At 42.9% G+C, this 23,618-nt stretch overlaps 1 protein-coding gene across 4 annotated transcripts in view; it reads left to right on the top strand.

The window, feature by feature from the left end:
• Positions 1-3,237: 3,237 nt before the first annotated feature.
• Lrrc49 (leucine rich repeat containing 49) overlaps positions 3,238-23,618 on the top strand; it is a 105,470-nt gene continuing 85,089 nt past the window's right edge. Inside the window, exons 1-7 of one of the 4 annotated variants that reach the window (XM_036192147.1) lie at positions 3,238-3,585; positions 4,194-4,250; positions 6,466-6,553; positions 11,578-11,775; positions 12,102-12,204; positions 16,072-16,275; positions 20,205-20,271. In XM_036192147.1, coding sequence (XP_036048040.1) covers positions 3,538-3,585; positions 4,194-4,250; positions 6,466-6,553; positions 11,578-11,775; positions 12,102-12,204; positions 16,072-16,275; positions 20,205-20,271 — 765 coding nt within the window. In that variant the 5' untranslated portion in view covers positions 3,238-3,537. Of the gene's footprint in view, positions 3,586-3,859; positions 3,983-4,193; positions 4,251-6,465; positions 6,554-11,577; positions 11,776-12,101; positions 12,205-16,071; positions 16,276-20,204; positions 20,272-23,618 lie in introns of those variants that run through there. The other 3 variants (XM_036192148.1, XM_036192149.1, XM_036192150.1) reach the window with 3 other exon arrangements.

The following is a 23,618-nucleotide window of genomic DNA, read 5'->3' as shown; positions in this document are numbered from 1 at the left end:
TGTAGCTCCATAGTGCTGATTTGGCTGTCCCAGTCCTTCCTTCATGCTTCAGCTCAGCACCATATATAGTGTCTCCACGAGCTTCAGGGTATTGGGCTTTCAAAACATTATCTGAAAAATGAGTCAACCAAGAGAGGGCAGGCTGAGCACAAGCTTCAGAAGCAAGACACGCAGGCCAAGGGTTGCCTGTGATTACAACCAATGCTTCACATGATGGGTATTGCACATCAGACATTGCTCTGTTATCACTCTATAGCTCTTGAAAGACTATGACAGAGAAGTGATAACAGCCTTACATTACAGATGAGGAATCTGCCCACAGGCAGGTAAGGAGCATGCTTAGTAACTGGCAGAGCTATAACAGAAACCCAGGACTTGGCCACCAAGTCCATTCTTGTAACTGCCATGCAGGACTTTATCGATGGTCCCAGAAAATGGGAGAGGAATAACTTCAGTTACTTCATGGGACAGGTGATCAAAGTCTTGGTAGGAAAGAATACAGAGGAACCAAAATCTAAGTTCAATATTACATATATGAATGGTTAAGGACCGTGGTCTTAAACTTGGGAGGTGTAGTAGGGCTAGGATGAAACACGTGCAAAGATGTGTAAGTTGTGTTCATAACTTTGCTCCAAAAATTGTATGTTTGCAATCCAAACAGTGACAGAATATCACTAAAGAAAGGGTCTTAGGCATCCACCCAGATGTGGGAAGTAGCTCAATATTGAAGCAAGAATATTGGTATGGTAATTGGAACTACAATAAAAATTTCAGACCCTTGAGGAAGTTAACACTTCTGGACAAGTCTCCTAATGTAAAAATCATGGGTTTGGACTAGTTGAGAAATAAGGTTTCCTTCAGCCCTATTATTCTACATATGTCTCATGTTCAAAGCCCAAATGTCAGTTACAGACCAGTTGATTTATTTTTTTAATTAAATTTTTTATTTATTTTACATACCAACCACAGTTTCCCCTCCCTCCTCTCATCCTGTTCCCTCTTCCCACCTTCTTTTTACCTACTCCACATCTACTCAGAAAGGGTAAGGCCTCCCGTGGGAGTCAACAAAACATAACACACCAAGTTGAGGCAGGACCAAGCTCCTCACCCCTGCATCAAGGCTGAGTGAGGCATCACACCATAGGGAATCAGCTTCAAAAAGTCAGCTCATGAGCCAGGGACAGATCTTGGTCCCACTGCTAGGGGCCACAAATGATCAAGCTACACAACTATTGCCCACATGCAGAGGGCTTAGGTCGGCCCCATGCAGGCTCCCTGGCTGTAGGTCTAGAGTCCATGAGCCCCCACGAGCTCAGGCCAGCTGTCTCTGTGGGTTTCCCCATCATGATCTTGAACCTTCCTTTCTCATATAATCCCTCTCCCTCTCTTCAACTTGACTCCTGGAGCTCAGCCCAGTGCTTGGCTGTGGATCTCTACATCTGCTTCCATCAGTTACTGGATGAAGGCTCTCTGATGACAATTATGGGAGTCACCAATGTGATTACCGGAGGCCAGTTCAGGCACCCTCTCCACTATTGCTAGTAGTCTTAACTGGGGTTACCCTTGTGGATTCCTGGGGGTTTCCCTGGTACCAGGTTTCTCCCTAACCCCATAATGGCCCCCCTATCAAGATATCACTTTCATTGCTCTCCCTCTTTGTCCCTCCCCCAGCTCGGCCATCTGGATTCCTCATGTTCCCCATTCCAATCCCTTCCCCTTTACCCTCCCTCCCTGCCCTCAGCTTACCCAGGACAATTTCCCCTTCCCAGGGTGATCCCTACATCCCTCTTAGGGTCTTCCTTGTTACCTAGCATTTCTGGGGCTGTGGATTGTAGCCTGGTTATAATTTGCTTTACATCTAATATCCACTTATGGGTAAGTACATACCATGTTTGTCTTTGTGGGTCTGGGTTGCCTCACTGAGGATGAATTTTTTTTAGTTCCATCCATTTGTCTGCAAATTTCATGATGTCATTGTTTTTTGTTTTTTAATTGCTAAGTAATAAATATTCCATTGTGTAAATGTACCACATTTTCTTTATCCTTCTTCAGTAGAGGGGCATTAGGTTGTTTCCAGCTTCTGGCTATTACAAATAATGCTGCTAAGAACATAGTTGAGCAAGTGCCCTTGTGGTATGATTGAGCATCCTTTGGGTATATGCCCAAGAATGGTGTTGCTGAATCTTGAGGTAGATTGATTGCCAACTTTCTGAGAAACCTCCATACTGATTTCCAAAGTGGCTGTACAAGTTTGCACTCCCATCAACAGTGGAGGAGTGTTCCCCTTACTCCACATGCTCTCCAACATAAGCTGTCATCAGTGTTTTTGATCTCAGCCATTCTGACAGGTGTAAGATGGTATCTCAGAGTCGTTTTGATTTGCATTTCCATGATAACTAAGGCTGTGGAGCAATTCCTTAAATGTCTTTCAACCATTTGAGATTTTTCTGTTAAGAATTCTCTGTTGAGATCTATACCCATTTTAAAAATTGGATTATTTGGTATTTTGTTGTCTAGTTTCTTGGGTTCTTTATATATTTTGGAGATCAGCCCCAGACCACTTGACTTCTTGGCAAACTTTTCTGAGATTTATAACGAAACATTTCTCCTGCACAATTATGGAGTCATTGTTTAACCCACGTAATGGTAATAGGGTGGAAGCCTGATTGTACCAAAGAGGGCTTGGAAGTCTTTAAGAGAGCAAGCAGTGGTAATCAGATGCAAGGTAAGTGTAATCGTGTTTATGGGGGTAGAAAATTGAGCAGCGAGGACAAGATGTGAAGTTCAACTCACCAGGAATATGAACTTGAAGACAGGTAGTATCATTAAACAAGCTTATCTACGGGAAGGGATTATCAGCAAGCCTAGTCTTCAGTCAGTAGCTTCACAGTTTCCTTCCTCAGTAATTTTTTGACAGGTCGGCAGTCTTGGAGCTAAGAGGCAGGACCTTCCAGGTCAAGCGCACTTGGTCCCTCTGCTCCCAGCAGCAGCCTCTGCCCGCAGGCTTCTCCTTACTGTTTGTCTCCAGGTTCCAGCGGCTGTAGCCTTCCTGGCCTCGGCTTAGCGGAAGTGCCAAACTGGGGTTCCAAACGGGAAGGATCTTTGGTATCTTCATCCAGCTCTTCCCAGCGATTCTCCCAGGAAAACCAGGAGATGCAAAGGGAATCAAACTTCCCGCGGGCAGAGTTGAGGCGGGTCGTAAAGTGGAAAGGACCGGAAGTCACGGTTGCCATAGCCACCGATGTGGCCAGCCTCTTCCTCAGTCTTATCCTCCGGCTCTGGATCCTCCCGCTGTTTTCACGCGGCCCGAAAAAAAGCCAGAACGAGGAAGTGCTGACGCACCGGGCCTGATAGATACACCCCGAGGCTAACCACTCGGACAGCCAGCAGATCTGGGACGAGGACCAGACCGGAAATGGTGGTTTCTATGGCAACCCCTGAGCGGGTTGCCTGGGAGATGACCCCTTTTGGTCTCTTTGAATCTTAGCTGTAGCATTACCTCGAAGGAGGATCGAACATCCTGGACTGTCTCCTGCCATGATTCCCGGGAAATACCGCTCCGTTTCTGGCCGGGCTGCAAACAATGTGAGCTGGGCCTTCCTGCTTTTTTCCCTTTCCAGTAATCTTGTCCTCTCTGACTGGCGTCTTTGTGCTAGGTGATGGGCTGCATAACTGGGACCAGGGCTGTTCAAGCTATTGTCTGACTGAGGTTAGGGGTTCGTGGGGCCAGTCCAAAGCACTCGCAGAGTATTTGAATATGGTATGATGGATGTTTAAAATCTTGCCCAGGATCTGAGCTCCCCAGAAGGTGGAGCTGGTCTGCTAGGTAAACACGGGGATTCCTTTAGTTATCTCCCACCCCCTTCTTTCTTTTTTCTATTGAGAAAGGAATCTGTTCTTAGACACTCCCACCTCCTTCATTTGAACACTGATATATTGATTGGCAAGAGAAATGCCAGGGATCCAAAGCCTGAGGTACAAGGTGGGTTAAATTGGTGCCTCCGACATCTTGAGAAATAAATCAATGAAAGCTTTTAATTCTTAGACATTATTTTACAAATCTTCAGAAAATGGTTGTTAACTAGAAAAGCAAACAATGATGGAGCATTTGACGGTGTTCCGATTTTTGTGATGTCTTTGTACCATGTGTATATTTGTATATACTAAGAGTACATTTTGTGATTTAATTTCAGGTGAACTGTGGACTTCATCTGGTTATTCAAACGTCGTCAATTCCTGACAAAAACAAAGTAAGATTTAAGATGATCTGTGTTTAAAAGTTGAAAATAAATTCTTAGCTAGTCTACACAAATAGTTGCATGTTTTAACAATAGATTCTGACCTGGAGATTGAGTATATCTATTTTGGTTTCCAATGTAAAGTAGATTTTATTTTCTGCCTACAAAAAGCCAAATCACCCCTCTTGTATCAACTTAGGTCATTCCATTGGTTACAAGAGTTCCCACACCCACACCCCTTACATTTAAACATTTCTGCCAAAGGTATTTTTTAAAATTTGTTGTATGACATAGTTTAATTGAGAGATGCTTTTATTTCTTAGACATAGGTAAAATGATGGTGTCATTCTCCTGGTGGCGTCTCGGGAAGAATAAAATGTCACATTTTAGGAGGGATTCACTCTATACTTCATTTTCAATCAGAGAAGAATAACTGGCTTAGCAGGGGATATATTGTTACCGTGTTTTCATAATATATTGAGTGTGGGGTTCGTGTGTGTGTGTGTGTGTGTGTGTGTGTGTGTGTATCTGTGGAGGCTAGAGGAAGGTGTCAGATCCCGTGGAGCTGGAATTGCAGGCAGTTGTGAGACACCCATCATGTGTGCTCACATGCTCAGGTCCTGTGGAAGAATAGCACTGGTCTATTAGCCATCTTTTTTTGTTTTTAAGATTGATTTATTTATTATGTACACAGTGTTCTGTTTGCATGTATCCCTGCCCGCCAGAAGAGGGCGCCAGATCTCATTACAGATGGTTGTGAGTCACCATGTGGGTGCTGGGAATGTATTAACCATCTTTAACCATCTTTCTACACTCATACCAACTACCTGTAATATTTGGGAAACTGGCTTTTCATTTGTTTTTTTGTTTGTTTGTTTTTTTGAGATAAAACCTTTCTTTCCGGCCTCACCTCAGCACTCACACATACTCACCCACCCTCCCATGCTATTCATACACAATACACTTCTCCTTTTAACCAAAGTGTACATTTTCAACGATCACAATTCAGTTGTTCCCTAAGAAGTTGTGAAATAGACTTTTCTTTAGGAAAACGGCCAGAGTTTACAGAGAGTGTCAGGAAGAGACTAAACCAGGGCCAGAGGAAGGTGAATGGGAGGGAGCCAGCCACTCGTTTAGAGGTTGCAGCCTCTAAAATGTGAGCATCGCAAACGCTTCCATGTTTGACTCCCCTGTCTCATCATTTGATCATCTCCAGTAAGAGCCAATCGGGTTAATGGAGAAGGTGCTTCTTCCTGGACTCAGGCCTAGTGGATTGCTGGCGTAGCTTTCCTAATTGCCTTGGCCGGGTCAGTCCTCTTCTGCTGTTCCGGTGCTTTTAGGAGTGCTGTGACTTACACTGTCCTTTTGGTACTTTCACGTTTTTGTGCATAGACATGTAGTGTGCGTGATGATAAGATGCTAATGCTGATGTGGTGTTTATAGGATGGGTGAATGAGAAGCAGCATAAGCCTTTGAAGATATATTTTTAAAGTTTTTATGCTAAACATAAAAGGTCATTCTGTCCTATGAAAAATTATTCAGTCCTATGAAAAATTATTTTAAGAATTATTAATTTTAAAATTAATTCTTTAAAAAATTGCAACATTTAAAAATTATTAAAAGAGACAAAATTATTCTTAAATATTCAATTTTATTATGTTAAAATTTGACATTTAAAGTATCTTAAAAATAAAAACAGTTCCATTAAGCTTTTATTGTTTGCAGTTTTTTTTTTACTGAGCAGATGATTCTTTCAGTTATGGTATTTGTGACAATTATATTTGTGGAGGGATCAGAAGTATTTTAATCTGATTTTCTATAACTGTTTTCAGTTTTATGTTTGGAATTACACCTCCCATGCAAATTCCATTTTAGCCCATTTTAAGGTTTACAGCTCAGTGGCATTAAGGCTGTTCACAGTGTTGTGCAACTATCACTTCAATTTAGTTCTAGAACATTTTCATCATTCCAAACATAATCCCAAATTTATTAAGCAGTTGCTTCTATTCCCCACTTACTTTAAACCCCTGGAAACCACAAATATGCTTTCTATTTTTATGAGTTTTCCAATTGTGTAGTTCATATAAATAGAATCATATAATATGTGGTCCTTGATGTTTTCAAGGGTCAACCTTTTTTAAAGCATATCTTAGCTGTTGCTTTATAATAAACTTCACTTCTTACTGTTATTTTTTCTCCCAATATCTTCTTAAATACTGTTTTGCAGGTTGAGTTCAAGCTTAATAGAGAAACACCATCATTCCCTGGGAGACTGTTACAGCATGATCTGGAGAGAAACTACTCAAGTAGGCAAGGTACTGTCAGGGTGCTGAGACAGGTTTGCTTTTTACACAGTATCATTTATCTTGTATTCCTAGAACCTGAACTACAAAATGAAATAGTTCAATTGGTTACAAAATTGGTTTGATATTTGTTTAAATTAGAGTTGGTGCTATAGATCTACACACACACACACACACACACACACACACACACACACACACCATAGTTGATTGCTTCCAGTGCATTAAAACAAAACAAAACAAACAAACAAAAAACCCCCCAAAAACTTATTTTAGTTTGAAAGTAGGTTACAATAGAGAATAGGAAAAGAATGTTCTGATCATACATTAGAAATAAAAATAATGGCTAACTAGTAGAACTGAGGATATGTGGAGACAAGTATTTTGAAAATAAGAAAACAATGGAAAGTCAGGTATAAAAGGTAACCGTCTTCTTCCCACAGTGCCGTGCAGCCACACAGCCACACGTTAAATAGCCACACAGCCACACAGCCACAAAGTCACACAGCTACACAGTCACACAGCCATAAAGAAGTCACACAGCCACAAAGTCACAGAGCCACACAGTCACACAGCCACAAAGTCACAGAGCCACACAACTACAGTCACACAGCCACCTAGTCACACAACCACACAGTCACAAAGTCACACAGTCACACAGCCATACAGCCACACAGTCACAAAGTCACACAGTCACACAGCCACACAGTCACAGGCATTTCATCATTAGAAGCCTTAATCTTGATGTGCATCACTTGGGAGTTTGTTAAAAATGCAGAATGTTAGTGCATCCTTCCCCTCTTCCTCACTGTGACGGGCTAAGTTTTGGATGTAATTTGGGGTATGCATTCACAGTGCCAGGGTGGTTCTGACAGGTGTGGTGGTGATGTGGTTTGTAGACCACCCTTGAACAGATGTTAGGTAGTATGATTTGGTGGTACTTCTGAAACGTTTTTAAAACACAAGTCAAGTCTATTTCAGAATATTTTACTCTGAGTTGAGCTAGTTATTTTGCTAGTGTTAATAGGTTCCACCTCTGCCTCTTAGGAGCACTTGCTTCGCGCCCCCCTGTTGATTTGCCTGCCATAAGAGGGTTGATCAGTACAGGCCCTTTGATTGTTTCATTACTGTATCGACAGAAGGCAGTATTGCATAGTTTGAATATTGAGTAATAGGTCTTTTTTTTTGTGGGGAGTATCTCTGGGCCTTCCTCTTGGACCCATATAACTTTAGCTGGCTTTTCTCTTTCCTACATCCTCCACTCAAGACTTTGTCAGTTCTTGGAATCCACACCACCTAGCTCTAGTTCCAGAGTGCAGGAGCATCAACACCCCTCCCCCTCTTCATTTGGTGCTCAGCACATTCCTAGGGTGTGGCCTGCCCTCTCCACTGCTGTCAACAAGGAGCTGCAAATTCTCAGCTAGAGCTTGTTTTATGTCTTCATTGTGAATTTCCTTACAATTTTTGCATAGGAGCAACTGCCCCTCAGCTGTGAACAAATCTTACTTTCTCACATTTTTCTAGAGTTCAAGGAATTGTTAATTTATATTTGTATGATAAGTGATAAAACATTACCAAATATTTGCTAATGAGGAAGTAGTGTGGATGTAGGATTTTGTGAACCCCAGAGGCAAAGTTTTATATACAAGAGCCATGACCCATAAAATACAAAATAAAAATAAATTTAAGCAGAAAGAAATTGAATTTTCTTTTTTTTTTTTTTAAAGATCCAATTCATAGCCATTCTCTGTGACAAGACACTCATTTGATATGTCTTCAGTGTGGACTTCACATTTCCACTACACCTCTTCCATGGTCTAGGCAGTATTATGTAAAGAAAGCCACTTAAGTTGTAGCTATTATCTTGACTTCTGTACTCAGTTTTCTACAACCTAGAGCATACAACTCTGGAAAAAAAAATTAAGTTGACAAATTAAAAAAAATTTAAATTTAAATTTGTCAGGCAAGAAGACCTCTGTGTGATAAACTACACTCTCATATCTAGGCCACCACAAGCCACTTCAGACATTCTTATTTTTAAAAATTAACCACACAGAATCTACCAACACAACATAACCAATGGTTCTTTCAGTTAAAATAAAGGAACTCGATGTTCCAAAACTAGTTTGTCTAAAGTTTAGACTTCAGACTGGTAAGGTTTAGACCCAACTCTTCATGTGTGGTTTCCTGTAGGAAACCTTTTGGGTGTTGCTGAGCATTATTAGCCTGTGTCCTCAAGGCTTTGTAAGATCTGAGTAGTCCAGTGACTCCTGTAGTCCCATTCAGTCCCTTAAGTGATCCTACACCGTCTGTAGATGGATAGGTGAGCAATGCTCAGCTCCTAACATCATGAAAATGAGTGGAAAATCTAGTCGGAATGTCGGTCATCAGAACATCCTCCAAGATGAGGCTCAGTGGCTCTCCACCACAGCGTGCTCTGCTCCCTGGGCTGTCTGTTGCTACCCCCTCTCATGGGGACATCTGCCCTCCAGCTGTCTAGCCTATACCACACCAGTCGTTTTAACCAGTTGTAGAGCATTTTGCTTCTGAGCATTTGAGGAACTACTTACATGAAAATGCAGGAATTTCTGATTTTATTTCTTTGTAATAGAAATAAAATACAAAAAAAAAAAAAGATTATCATTTAAGCTCCTATATAGTGGAAAATCTCCCGATTGGTCCCTGCATCTAAATTCTGCTGAGATGTAAGATGAGACCAGCTGTTGGGACCTTACAGATCTGGTCAGGAAGTTGGGGGACGTGTGACAGGAGAGCGACGACGCCAACCTTCTGTGGACATCAAGCCATCTGGGGGCAGTCTCCATGGGAGCCATGTAGACACCTGGCTCCTCAAAGCTTCCTGTGTGTCCTAGTCACAGGAACCTGTGTATAGATTTTAAGAATTTTTTCCCTAATCATTTTTGTCTTTTGCCATCTACGGTCGGGTGTATATCATCTCAGTGTAAACTGAAAATAATGATGTTTGCATGTAAGAGGAGCTGAAACATGTGAGGATAGAATTCTGTTATTCCTGAAGTGTAAATGAAACTTACTCTTTGATTTTTGCCACTGCATTCCAAGTCATGGAAGCTTTTGATCTACTCTTAAATCTCAGATTGCTTTGAAGTTCTAATAGTAACTTAAAAAAATCTAATTAAATGTTAATCAGACAAAGTGAGATTCTTTATTCCGTTGAGTTTTCTTTCATCGTGTTCTACTTACCTTGACAGCTAATCTTTATGCTGCAGCTAATCCTTGAGCTGTTTTTGGCTTTGAACTCCAAATCCCTGTGTTGGTTTTTAGGGAATATTATTTGAAGGTGTGTTACTTTTGTTTATGTTGCATTTGTTTAACTCTGTGAAGCTGTGTTACTGTGCCTGTCTAAAACACCTGATGGTCTAATAAAGAACTGAACAGCCAATAGCAAGGCAGGAGAAAGGATAGGTGGGGCTGGCAGGCAGAGAGGATATATAGAAGGAGAAATCTGGGAGGAGAAAAGATCAAGAAGTGAGAGAGGAAAGATGGGGATGTTAGGGGCCAGCCACCCAGCTACAAGCCAGCCATGGAGTAGGAGTAAGAGTAAGATTTACAGAAGCAAGAGAATAGGAAAAGCCCAGAGGCAAAGGTAGACGGGATAATTTAAGTTAAGAAAAGCTGGCTAGAAACAAACCAAGCTAAGGCCAGATATTCATAATTAAGAATAAGCCTCTGTGTGTGATTTATTTGGGAGCTGGGTTGTGGGCCCCCCAAAAGAGGAAAAAAACAACAACATTGGCTCCTGTGGCTTGGGGATCCTGCCAGAGAGTGCTCCTGTTATTTGACATTTGTTGCTGAGCAGTGTCAATTCTAGGTGCTTACCTCTTGGGACAGACAGCATTATTAGCTCTCTTGATGTTTCATGTTATTCAGGAAAGTGAGATGTGAGCACTGATTATTTTGTGGAAAGCATGAGATGGCCTGGTCTTGTAGAGCTGGAAAGGCCAGCTGATACTGATATCACTGCTTTTCCGTTAAGAGGGGTGTGTGTGTGTGTGTGTGTGTGTGTGTGTGTGTGTGTGTGTGTGTGTGTGTGAGTGTGAGTGACTTGATTTTAGGCTATTTTCATATCAGTAATGACCTCCTGAAAGTCTGTCAGCTTCTTGGTTAGGTTTTCCTCTCCAGGTAATCTAAGGAGCAGGATTCTGTGGTAGCCTCGGGTCTATCATCCTGCCGATTGCTCCATCAGCTTCTTCCTTGTCACTTGCTGCTTTCAGTGGACACTCACTCTACAGAGACAAATATAGTAGATATCCTCTGGCATTCAAATTTTTGGAACTTTTTATCCTTGCTTCCAGACCACTCTATAATCTTCTACTTGTTTAGAATATATCTTAGTATTCACCTCTTTCTAAACTCATCTGTGATGTTTTTTATTAACCAGTAACTAGACACACTACGTGCAAAGATGCTGTTCTTCTTTTTAAAGAGTAGTTGTATTTTGAAAATTTATGTGTGGATGTTTGCCTGCATGTGTGTCTTCATCATAAGCATGCAGTGCCTCCAGAGGCCAGTAGAGGGAGTTGGATCTCTAAGAATTGGAGTTTCAGATGGTTATAAGCTGCTGTATGTGGTTACTGGAAATCAAACCTGGGTCTTCTGTAATAGCAGCTAGTGCTCTTAACCACTGGGCTACCTCTACTGTTCTTATATAGTCTGTGTTTTGCACATTCTTCTAGCTTATTCATTTCATGTGTGTTTTTCTCCAAGATGAAAAGCTTCTAACTATCAGAAACACCCAGCCAGCAGCCTGAGACTTCACAGGGTTATCATATGCTCTTGGATCCTAGTTACAGTATCTCAAATGTGTCAACATCCACTTTGGTCTTTGCAACATTATCAAGTAATAGTAGTAGCCTACTCAAAGGGAAAACAAAACAAAACAAAACAAAACAGTGATGTGAGGTTTACATCTGCTATCCCAAACTACTTTCTGTGTCTGTCCTATAGCAAAGTCATGTATTTGATAGCTTTGTGATAAACTTTTTGATATTTTGAAGGAGATGGAAGAGTAGTAAGTCCGTCGCCTCGTAATAAGTCATCATTCATCTCATCCACAACAAACGGGACAGAACCCTGTGGGCTGGACATGAGGACGGCCACAAGCTCCTTGTCAGCATTTGGAGACTCTTCCATTCAGACACCTTCAAAGCCCAGAATCCGGCAGGGCTGTCATAGTGCTGGCCCCAATGTGTCTGGTAATGAGGGGCATCATGTAGTGTATTGTGTAGTTGGCATGGAGTGTCAGGAGTCAGAATTGTAAAGGGGTAAAGATAGCACCGAGCACATCTAGGTTTTTCAGCTGACCTGTAAGGCAAGCAAAAGCTATTTGGCCCCAACAGAGCACAGAGCTTAGGGTTGAGAAGAAGCAAACAACCCCAGTGTAATACTCTACTATGGAAGCTGTGGAAATGTCTAGAAAAGATATCTGTAGGTTCCAAAGTTCTCTAAATAAACAGTGGCTCTAGTATCACAACTATTAAGATTTGCCTTAATCAAGTGATTTGTTTGTCATTTTCAATAGGTGATCATATTAATCTGGTGACCTCATCAATGCCATCATTTCCTATTCTCCAGCGTTCTTCTGAAGAGAAAGTTCTTTACTCAGACAGGCTGACCCTAGAAAGGTGAGGACATTTTCTTTTCTCCTTTTCACGACATCTGTCTCTCCTGTTTGCTTCAGGTCTTCCCTCAGATGCCACCATCCCAAGGGTGACTTTCTATGGCCACCTTCTCCCAGATGCAGTCCCTACCACGTACACATCCTTACCCCCTTCTCTGCCTTACTTTCCCCATTGGTACTTAACGTTGTTCTCTAATATGTTAAATACTGACTTTGTTTGTTGTCTGTGACCTACTAGAATATAATCTTCATAAATGATAATTTTTTTTGTTCAGTTATATTCTTAGGCACCTAGAACAGAGCCTGGTACAAAGTGGGCTCTTGATAAAATGGTGGATGAGGAGGTGACTATATATATATATATATATATATATATATATATATATATATATATATATATATGGTTTGATGAATATATATAAGGTGAATATATATAGTTTAATGCCCTTCTTTATAACCAGGAAGGGATTTGTAATGGGACGGTGGGTGTAGGACCCCACCAGACAGAACATCTGTGCTGCGCACAGCTGGCCATAGATTCCAGCTGACACACGGAAGCAGCCCTCCTGCATGTACCAAGGAAAGGCTCTGTTCTGTAGGCAGAGTTCTAGTTGAGAACAACATCTCTCCTGACAGCCTTAGACAGTGAGTGGGTTTTGAGATTCCCATCCGAAATACTGCCTTATGTTTATAATTTTCCCAGTAGTGTCTTAATCTTTGAAGAATTAATTAGGAACTTCCCCTTCAGTCTTTAAAAACTCAGTCAAGAATAGTAACCCAGCCTTGTGTTACTCGGTATTAGTAGGGCCCTGTTTATAAGACTGTGACTTAGGAACTTTGATGCCTGTGTTGTAGCTTGGGGTGGCTTGGGCAGCTTTAAAGATGAGTTTTTTGGCAGCATGAGCCTCCAGAATGGAGAAACCAGCACTGATGAGTAGACACTTGCTCTCCTTCAAAGGCTGGCTGTGAGATCGTAGCATTACAGTGCCAAAAGCTGTTGTATATGTAGTCAAAAAAGTTGGATCAGCAGCAAGGAACCACCTTGGGAAACCTTGTTTGATAGCTAGCGGGTAATAGTAGTGATTTCTGCATTGTTGTGTGTGTGTAGGGGGGGAGCTTTTTGGTCAAGGGTCTGAGTGCTCAAGGGAAGACTCTAGCCCTAAGAAGAAGTCCTTGGCTCTCACTGGTATGAAAAGAAGTCCAAAATACCAGAAAAGACAGCCTGTTCAAAGAAGGAAACAAGTCAAACTCATGGTCCTATACAGGCATGTTGTTCAAATCTTAGATGGTCTTTTAATAAAAAAAAAACTCAGAGCCAGGTATCAGGGTGAAAGCTGAAAGTCAGAGAACTAGTTCTTACCTCTACGACATCCTCAGCCTAAAGAGAGTGAGTTCCTGTTTCCTCATGCCTTAAGTACCTTTCTCTACCCTGCCATATTACATCCTGGGATTAAAGGTATGTGTGCTTCCCAAGCAAAGGCATGAGATCTCAAGTGCTGGGTTTAAAGGTGTGTGCCACCACTGCCTGGCTCTGTATCTCTCCTATACTGGTTCAGTCTCATATGGCCCAATGTGTCCTTGAACTCACAGAGATCCAGACAAATCTCTGCCTCCTGAGTGATAGGATTAAAGGTGTGTGCCACCACTGCCTGACGTCTATGTCAGTGGCTGGCTCTGTCCTGTGATCCTCAGGCAGGTTTATTAGGGTACTATATTGTGTATAGGCAGGCATCAGTGATGGGGCAGGGGAGGGGTCAGAACCTAAGGCTTTTAGCAGAGCCCTTCTGGGGTAGTTAGGCCATTGCTTCCTATCTTGTTTTGGTGGCTTCCTATCTTGTTTTGGTGGCTTCCTGTCTTGTTTTGGTGGCTTCCTATCTTGTTTTGGTGGCTTCCTGTCTTGTTTTGGTGGCTTCCTGTCTTGTTTTGGTGGCTTCCTATCTTGTTTTGGTGGCTTCCTGTCTTGTTTTGGTGGCTTCCTGTCTTGTTTTGGTGACTTCCTATCTTGTTTTGGTGGCTTCCTATCTTGTTTTGGTGCACTGGCAGGGATTCCTGGGGTAAGAGAAAGTGACTTTGTTTCAAGACATAGAAGTTTGTGAAAGGAAGGCAGTTTGTGATTTTTCAGTGGGAGTAATGACTGATTCAAAACCAGGTGTTAAGGCTTTCTCTATGAGCAGGGAGGGCATTATTCAAGGTTGTTAAGCAACAATACAGACTTCAGCTAGCATATCATCTGTAGTCATTTACGTTATAGTTTATGGAACAGAAATGTCAGCTGTGAGAGTATAAAGCATAAGATGAATTCTAAATATGAGCCACACAAAACTGGTAATATTGCCCATGGTTTTTACTTTTGTTTCCTTAAACCAGTTTCTCCAGTCTCTCTCCCCCACCCATTCTCTCTCCTTCTCTTCCCCTGCCTCCGTCTCTCTCTCTCTCTTTCTGAAACAGGTTCTCACTCTGTATCCATTGCTGGCCTAGAACTAACTCACTGTGTAGATCAGGTTTGCCTCAAGCTCAGATACCCATCCACCTCTGCCTCTGCTTCCTGAGTGCTGGGATGAAAGGCGTGCACCACTGTTCCCAGCTGTAAGGGTATGTTTTTAAAACATGATAGCTTTATAACCATTAATATTCCCTTTTCCCCCTGCTAACCATTCTTTTTTGTTTTCATTGCAAAAAGAATTCTGATCACTTCCATATTCTGCCTGTGTTTATAGCACCTGATTTGTTTTCTTCAAAGCTTTTATTCATGTGATTTCACTGAAGGTATGTTTCTAACTAACATTGTTAACACACAGAGCGAGGTGTATTTTCCTTGAAGATCATTTGACTCTTCATGCAGAATCACCCAGGACCTTCCCCTTCCCCATGTTATGTCATGGGTGGAATTCTTCAAGGGCCATGAACTTACTTACTACTTCACATACCAAACAGTCCAGCTTTTTGCACAGAAGAGGTTGACTGTTTTCAATACAACGAAATAGACACAGAGTTATGTTTTCATCTGTTCTTGTAGAACCATGAGTGCTCTGCAGAGCACTGAACTGCTAGTGTTGGACAATTGAATCCAGCAGCCAGCCTTGGGAGATGTTCAGTCAGAGTTGCCTTACAGTTAAGGAGCTTCATATGGAATTCTCCACCAGTGTCGTCTCTTGCAGATGGCAATATTTCTTCTCATTCCCATGAGCATTTTGTGAGTCAGTAATTCTAAAATAGCTCTTTAGTATGGTTCTTGCTCCCATGACTTGGGCGCTCAGAAAAATTTTGCCATCAGTGACTGATAGCAAAGGCATTTTCCCCTTGGCTTTGTGACTTGGTTTGACCATCTAAACCTTTCCCCAAGAAGACAATTACATTTTAAAGTTTTTGATGTTAAAGTCGTGTGAAATGAATATTAGAGACTCATTTTAAGATACAGTGTGAGTTTAGACTTTAGTGGCTACCTTTGTCAGTGTCTTCTGGCTTTTTGTTTTTGCACAATTTACAATTAAGTTTAAGTCTCTTCCCTGGGGGCAGGAAGTGGTCCAAATTACTTTTTTCTCTTTAAAAATAGAAATTTGATTGTATGCATGTGTGCCTGAGTGTATATCTGTGTACCTCATGCATTCCTAAGCTTGAGAATGTCAGAAGAGGACTCTGGAATCCCTTGAACTGGAGTTAGAGGCAGTTGTGAGCTGAGGTGTGGTACTGGGAACTGAACCTGGGTCCTGTGTCAGAGCAGTCAGTGCTTTTAACTGTTGAGCCATCAGCCCCAACTTACCTTTCCCTTCTCAAACCTGGGTGCACAGACATGCTACTGGATAGTGTCTGACAGAGGAAACAGGAAGGGGATGCTGCCTCAGAATCTTACTAACTTCACGTTTTTTTCTAGACAAAAGTTGACTGTGTGTCCTATCATCGATGGGGAAGAACACCTTCGTTTATTGAACTTTCAGCACAATTTTATAACTCGGATCCAAAATATTTCTAATCTACAGAGGTTAATATTCTTGGACTTATACGATAATCAGATTGAAGAAATCAGTGGGCTTTCCACTCTGAAGTCCCTCCGTGTCCTTCTGTTAGGAAAAAACAGGTATTTGTAAAGAGTTTCTCTGTGTGTGTGGGTATGTGAATATGGGGTGTGTGTGTGTGTGTGCACTGTACACATGTGTGCGCGTGTGTGCGTGCATGCATGTGTGTGTGTGTGTGTGTGTGTGTGTGTGTGTGTGTGTGTGTGTGTGTTTAGGAACAGATATGCATGTGTGCACATGCCTGTGCTGGTGCTCACAGTGTCTGTAGAGGTGAGAGAAGAACCCCTGTGTCTGCTCTGTCTCTGCCTTTTCTTCCTGAGGCAAGGGCTCTCACTGAACCTAGAGCTTGCCTTTTGGGTGGGTGGGTGGGTGGGGTACTAGGCTGGCCAGCCAGTGAGCCCCAGGATATTCCTGTTTCCACCTCTGCAGTGCTGTGGTTCCACACTAGTGCACCCAGCTTTTGTGTGGGTGTTTGGGATGCAGACTCAGTTCTTTGTGCTTGTATGCAGCACTCTTAGCCGCTAAGCCCCCGGGGAGCAGTTCTGGCTTGTTGCCCAGTAGAATCCTTAAGTGTTCAGATGGTAAGTCCCAGCAGAGTAGTACTGTAGGTATCAGTAGAGGAAAGCTCAGCAGAAGTCAGGGGTAGTACACCGGCCATGTGTGCATGGAGCCTGGGCTTGAGTTCTAGCACTGGAGGAACCCGCCCTGATTTTGTTCAGCGGGACACTCAGTCTGACAGTCTTGTTGGCATTGCTCCAGTGCCATGCCTAAGACACAAGTGAGTGGAAGAGCCCAGCTTTGACTTTATGATTTCTTAGGGTATATTTTAAGCATGTGTGCTCGCTTGAGGCTTGTGTGTTTCTTGCTGTTCTTGTTAGTGTTTGCCTGAGAGGGACATTTGCTGCTTTGAGATTGTTGAATCAGTGGTAAATTCTTTTTCAGAGTGTAGTTCCTGTATGTTTTATTTGAATATTATGTTTTTAATTTTATATATGTCTGTGTTTCCCTGAGTGCATGTCTCTGTTCTGCCTGTGTGCCTGGTGCCTACAGAGGCCAGAAGAAGGTGTTAAATCCCCTGGAGCTGGAATTGCAGGCCATTGTGAGTTGCCTGATGTGGGTGCTGGGAGCCGAACCCAGGTCCTCTGTGAAGACGGCAACTGCTCTTAACAAGGGTGCCGTCCCCCCAGTCCCTCAGTCTGTTTTAGTGTCACATCTTGTGTCCTGCCCCAGTTCCCTTTCCATAGCTCCACCGGGCAGTAGCTACACAGTTCCTGACTCATGGCCTTGAAATCACTTCGGACTTGTCATTCAGTTTTACCAAATAACTTTGGATACCTTAGAAGAAGGATTAACAGAGTCTAAAATTTAGTAACACTTTTTGCTTTTGCCCTTTGCAAGGTTCATGGCTGACCCCTGATAACAGAGCAATTTGTAAGAGAAAACACAACGTGACACGGTAGTCTTCAGATAAGAAGACCCAAAGAAACAGATTAAAAGTTACATTTGTAGTCGTAGGTTTGATGGCTCATGGGCAACCATAGGGGAATGTGTTGGACAGAAGGAACATGGTCTGTGGTCGTAACCTGGACGACTCAGCTAGCCCTTTGTGCAGTTCCTTCTGTGGCTGTTTGCATCCCTGTTGTTTTCTGTTTATAGGCAGGACTCATCTGGTCTGAGGGACTGAGGGGCTCCGGAAGTACTCTTAGGGATGTAGGTCAGAGAGCCATTTTAAGGCCTGAGGGGAAAATGGTGGGAGGAGGTCAGTGTGACCTTCCTGCCTCTCCAGTTTTCTTTATTTCAGCCTAAATTATATAATATTCCAAGTGCTGTGTTCGGAGATGTTGTGTTCTTAACTGTATTCTTGAGGTCATGTCCTGGAATTTTAGGATTGTATTTTCCCCTGATGTTTCTCTGAAAGTTTCTATCAGTATAGTTTATTAGTTCAAATGTTGCATTAAGAATTCCACTAAAAATAAATTACAGAGTTTGAGGGGCTGGAGAGGTAGCTCAGTGGCTAAGAGTGCATATTGTTCTGGCAGAGGACTGCAGTTCATTTCCCAGTATCCATGTCAGGCCTGTCCTCCACAGCCTTTCACTCCAGCTCTAGGGGATCTGATGCCCTTGTCTGGCCTCTGTGGGCAGGGCACTCACTTGCTCTCCACACACATAAACACATAATTAAACATAAAAGAAAAGAAAAAGTTTCACATAGAATTTGGGAGATTATAGAGCCATAGAATCTTAAGATTTGAAGTGACCTCAGAAGTAAGTCCTTTCATTTTAGAGATGTGGAATAGAGTGGTCGGATGGATCTGGCATAGTCAGCTGTGTATAAACTACCACACACCAGGAGGATGTTTCTGGGCAGCTTACTGGGGAAAGTGAGGAGGGAAGCTGACTTTAAGGCTTTTCTTCCAGGTGGGTCTTGCTGGCTTCCACAGACATGGCTCCTTTCTGGTTCTTAGTGTCTGGCTCACATTTACTTTTGAGTGCCACTGCCTGAATGTCTCGCTTTTCATCCTTAGATGACGATATTCTCGAGAGACCTGTGCTCCCCAAACTCTAATTGTAAACAATATTCAAATGCTGGTCCTGGTTACACCAGTTAAAATCATCTCTCTCTTCTTCCTGCCTGGTTCTACTTTTCCATTTCTCAGAAACAGTTTGTTCATCTTGACCCAGAAGACAGCATTGTTGGGCCTTATTGAAGTCCTTGGGGCCCCTGCTCTTAGGGACCCAACATCCTCTGCTAAGTGCTTGTTTTCTGCAATAGAAACAATCTAATAGTCTCCTCCTCTTCCTTCTCTTCCTCCTCCTCCTCCTCCTCCTCCGTCTTTTTGCTTGCTTGCTCTGCAGAGCTGTATTTTGGTTTTTACAGGAGACACTGTTAAACAGTTGTTGAACTGCTAGTGCCCGTGCATCAAAGGGAACCGTGTTACATGAAAACATGCTACACTCTCCGAGATCAGGTGTCTCACAAGTATCTGTTGCATGCACCTCTGATTCCTAAAACATCTGCCAGTGCTCCTGGATGGAACATCTGCTGACATAGGTCCCATCGACTCTTAGATGAGAGCTCTGGCCAGCAGAAGGGGCCTGGCTGAGCATCTCTAGCTGTGTGGTGTGGATGACTCTCTGTCTTCTTGTTGGTCAGAACAGATTTCCCCACCTTCTTTTGACAATTACTGAGGCAGTGGGACCAGAGCATACAGGCTGCTAGGTGCAAATAGCCCGTGGTGGAGTTTCTTCAGTGCCATTTCCTTTGTGTCTTCTAAGCCCTCAGGTCTCAGGTTCACTGTCATTTACATGACTACTCAGAATATCCAGTCCCACATTGCTGTGATAACTACAGTGGGTGGATCAGAGAGCTCTAACTACACATAGGTTCCATTGGGCCTCTAGATCAGAGTGCTCTGGATGATGACAGTTTCTGTTATCCCTGGAGAGTGAATTTCAAATGTTAATCCCATGATTCTGGGCCTGGAGAAATGACTTGGTGGGTAAGCTGCTTGTCCACAAGCATGAGGCCCTGAGTTCAGATCTCCCCTTAAAAATGCCAGGCATGGTCCTGCACACTTGTAACCCCCGTGATGGGGAGTGGAAACAGGCAGATTGTAAGGGTTTGCTGGCCAGGCAGTGGACTCAAAATGGTGTGCTCCAAGTTTGGAGAAACACCCTGTCTCAAAAAGCAACCTTGGGGAGGAAAAGGATTTATTTGGCTAACACTTCCGCTGTGCCTGGCACTGCCTCGCCCTCCCCCACAGCACACGCTTTGACTGGAGGTCAGAAGTAGCATTGCTTTTCTCTAAAATGAGCCATTTCTGCATCTTTCCCCAATAGCATGCATCTGTTACTACTCTGTGTGCATTCAGTGGGAGGTGGAGAATTTAAATATTAAAATGAGCATACCTTTCTGCCTCAGCAGCTTTGATTCACTCATAGATGTGATGTATCTACATTTCTATTCAATTCTGCTTATTCTGATTTTCAGAATCAAGAAAATCTCAAATCTGGAGAATCTAAAAAATTTAGATGTCTTGGACCTTCATGGAAATCAGGTATTGTACAGCTCTTCTTCTTCCCTCCCTCCCTCCCTCCCTCCCTCCCTCCCTCCCTCCCTCCCTCCACTCCCTCTCTCCCTCCCTCCTTCTCTGAAAGTCTGTAGCACATTTCATGTTATAAATGTTTCCAGAATCATGCTAACATTGAATTGTAAGAGTCACTTTATGAATTCACTGACTTCCTAAGGCCTTCAGCCGTCTAGTGCAGGGTTTCCTAGTTTCTTAGAAGTAAATCACAGTTGAGACACTGAGGAGCTGTCTAATTAGGACAGTTTTTATGTAGGCAAACTCAAGCCCTGAAATCTTCCTTCTGCATTGGTGTTTCTTATTCACCCTGCCCCTTGCTTCTTTGTCAGAGGTCATCACTGTCCTGGATTTTGTCATGCCCTTGTGGGTTTTTAAGTTGGTTTTTTATCATAGTAAAATGGTTATCTTGTAGCATACTTATTAGTCAGGATTCTCTAGAGGAACAGAAATTGTATCATGTATCTGTTGGCTAGTTTTATGTGGACTTGACACAAGCTAGGATTATCTGAAAGGAGGGAACCTCAATTGAGAAATTGCCCCCATAAGATCAGGCTGTAGGCCATTTTCTCAATTAGTGATTGATGTGGGAGGACCCAGGCCATTGTGGGTGATGCCATCCCTAGGCTGGTGGTCCTGGGTTCTATAAGAAAGCAGGCTGAGCAAGCCTGTAAACAGCACCCCTCCATGGCCTCTGCATCAGGTCCTGCCTCCAGGTTCCTGCATAGTTTGAGTTCCTGTCCTGACTTGTTTCGGTTATTTACTACAATGTGGAAGTGTTAGCCAAATAAATCCTTTTCCTCCCCAAGGTTGCTTTGGTCATGGTGTTTCACCATAGAAATAGAAACTCTAACTAAGACAGTGTGTGTGTCTTGTGTCTTATTAAAATGTCTCATACTCTAGAGTCCAACAATCACATCTCCCATTAGGGAGAACAAAAACCTGCTAGTTGCTTAGTCTGCAAGGCTGGATGTTTTAGCAGGCCCAGTCTGATGCACAGGCCTGGAGAGTTCTGGGAGAGCTTCTGGGCTACAGTTTACAGTAGAATCCCAGAGAAGTTGGTTCTAATACCTGTGAAGGATGGCAGCCAACCTTGCCAGCAAGAATGAGGGTGAGCAGGCAAAAAGCAAAGTTTCCTTCTTCTGTACCCATTTATCTGGGCTGCCACCCACATTTAGGGTGGATCTTCCCACTTCAAGTACTCTGATGAAGAAAATCCCTCCGGAGTGTTCGTCAGCCTGCACCTTAGTTCATTCCACATCCAGGCAGCTTGACGACCAGATCAGCAGTCAGTCATACACACCATTTTAAAACTGTCATGCAGGTGAAGCATTTTATGGTGCTAATACTTTTAGTAAGACTATTTTGATATAGAAATAATGATTGCATGAGGTTTTTAAAGTTATGGTATACCTCTGAGAATTTGCAGGCACCTGTTACGAACACCGAGTCACTTGAGTGTATGCAAGCGCCATCTGCTGGCCACTGTTCATGCAAACACTCTGTGCATCATAGGCTCACCAGACTGTGTAGCTTACAGCTTCTTGCTATCAGAGTCAATACTAAGATTGCACGTTTGTACCAAATAGTTATTTCCTAAAGTTCCATAGTCACAAGGAGGGAGTTTGAAATGAGAATCTGAGTCTTCTTTTAAAATACTCAACTTCAACAAGCAAAACTTGTGTTTCAGAGCAAAGAGGGTCAGCTTTTGTGATGTTAGGTCCCTAAAACATCAAAAGGTGAACCATTCGATACAAACATCAGATTAGCATCAGGGCCTGAGAGACAGTTAAGGGGGAGGCACGTACTCCCAAACCTGACTCCCTGACCTATCCCTGGTACTTACATGGCAGAAGGAAACTCTAACCTCACTCATGCCGGGCATCCGAATGCCTTCCCCCCAAATAAAATCAATAAATAGAAGAAAAATAAATAAAGCTTAAGCACCAGTTAAGTGAAAGTTTATGATCTTTAGAATTCACTCTCATCAGCATTGTGGGAATCTTTCTGGAGTAAGCACTCAACACCAGAGAGGGTGGAGGAAAGGAGACGTCACCAGTGGACCACAGCCAGGACAGCCCCTGAAAGGCTTCAGTGCCGGATCCAGTTTGTAACCACACAGTGGGGAAGTGAGCTGATACAGAGATGTTACAACCGAGATGTTACAGCTGCTTACATGGTGTGGCCATCATCAGGTTGTTAAGGGCAACGAGCCTTTGTTTCAGCCACGTCTCCAGGTCATTCTGTTCCAGGTAGCAAGGGAACCCATGTGTGGCTATAGGCGGTCCAAGTGGTGCTGTAAGTGAATCATTAAATAAATCAATATCTAATAATTGGTCTGTTCTACCTTATTCTGCTTTATTAGAAATTAAGATTGCCTAGTGAGCATAATGTTCAGCACAGTTGTCTTATGGACATGAAAATATTTTGAGGAGTGGTGATTCTGGTCAGGAAATGGATGGAAGGGTGGAACGTGGTGGAGAGGAGTTGTCCTGGTTTGCTTCCTATTGCTGTGATAAACACCATGACAAAATCACCCCAGGGAAGAAAGCTTAAAGTCAGTAGTCTATCATGAGTGGAAGTCAGACAGGAACTTAGAGGCAGGAACTGAAGCAGAGGCAGTGGAGGGGTGCTGCTTACTGGCTTGCTCCTCATGACTTCTTCAGCCTGCTTTCCAGTAGCAGCCAGGGCCAAACTGCCCAGGGTGACTACACACAGTCGGCTGCACCCTCCAACGTAAGTCAGTTAAGAAAATGTCCCCACAGACTTACCTACAGGCCAGTTTGGTGGGGGTCACTGCCTCAGTTGAGGTTTCCTCTTTCTGGATGACTCTTGAATTAAGTGATAAAGGACTGACTGGCACAGGGGGAAGCTGTTCTCTGGAGAGAGGACAGTTGGAACACTAGTCAGAGTAATCTCACAGTGGAGACACTTTAGTGATAGGTCTGTGGTAAGGTGACAGATCGAATAAATATTTAATAAGTAGGAACATTAAGACTTAGCCTTCTCCATGAGAGCAGTGGTGAATACAGAGGAGTCTGGGAGATTGGCTCTAGTTTCTAGTCCAGATTTTGAGCTGGCTTAACAGACTTTGTTTTCCTAGAGATTCTTCAAAAAGGTACATATGTGCTTCTAGAAGATTCTATTCTTTCAGTAATAGCTTTCTCAGGGTGAACATACCTTTCCTGTGGTTGGCAGACACTGCCCTTTCCTGATCCAGAGTGGGAAATTTGTCTTTATCCAGGCACTGGAACTGATGTGTTCAGAAGCCCTGGACTCTAGGTGCTGTGGCTCACAGTTAGGCCTTCCTTTTCAACATT

Source organism: Onychomys torridus, chromosome 7 (genome assembly GCF_903995425.1).
Source record: "Onychomys torridus chromosome 7, mOncTor1.1, whole genome shotgun sequence".
NCBI classification, from domain to species: Eukaryota; Metazoa; Chordata; class Mammalia; order Rodentia; family Cricetidae; genus Onychomys; species Onychomys torridus.
This window is presented reverse-complemented; position numbering and strand designations above follow the sequence as displayed.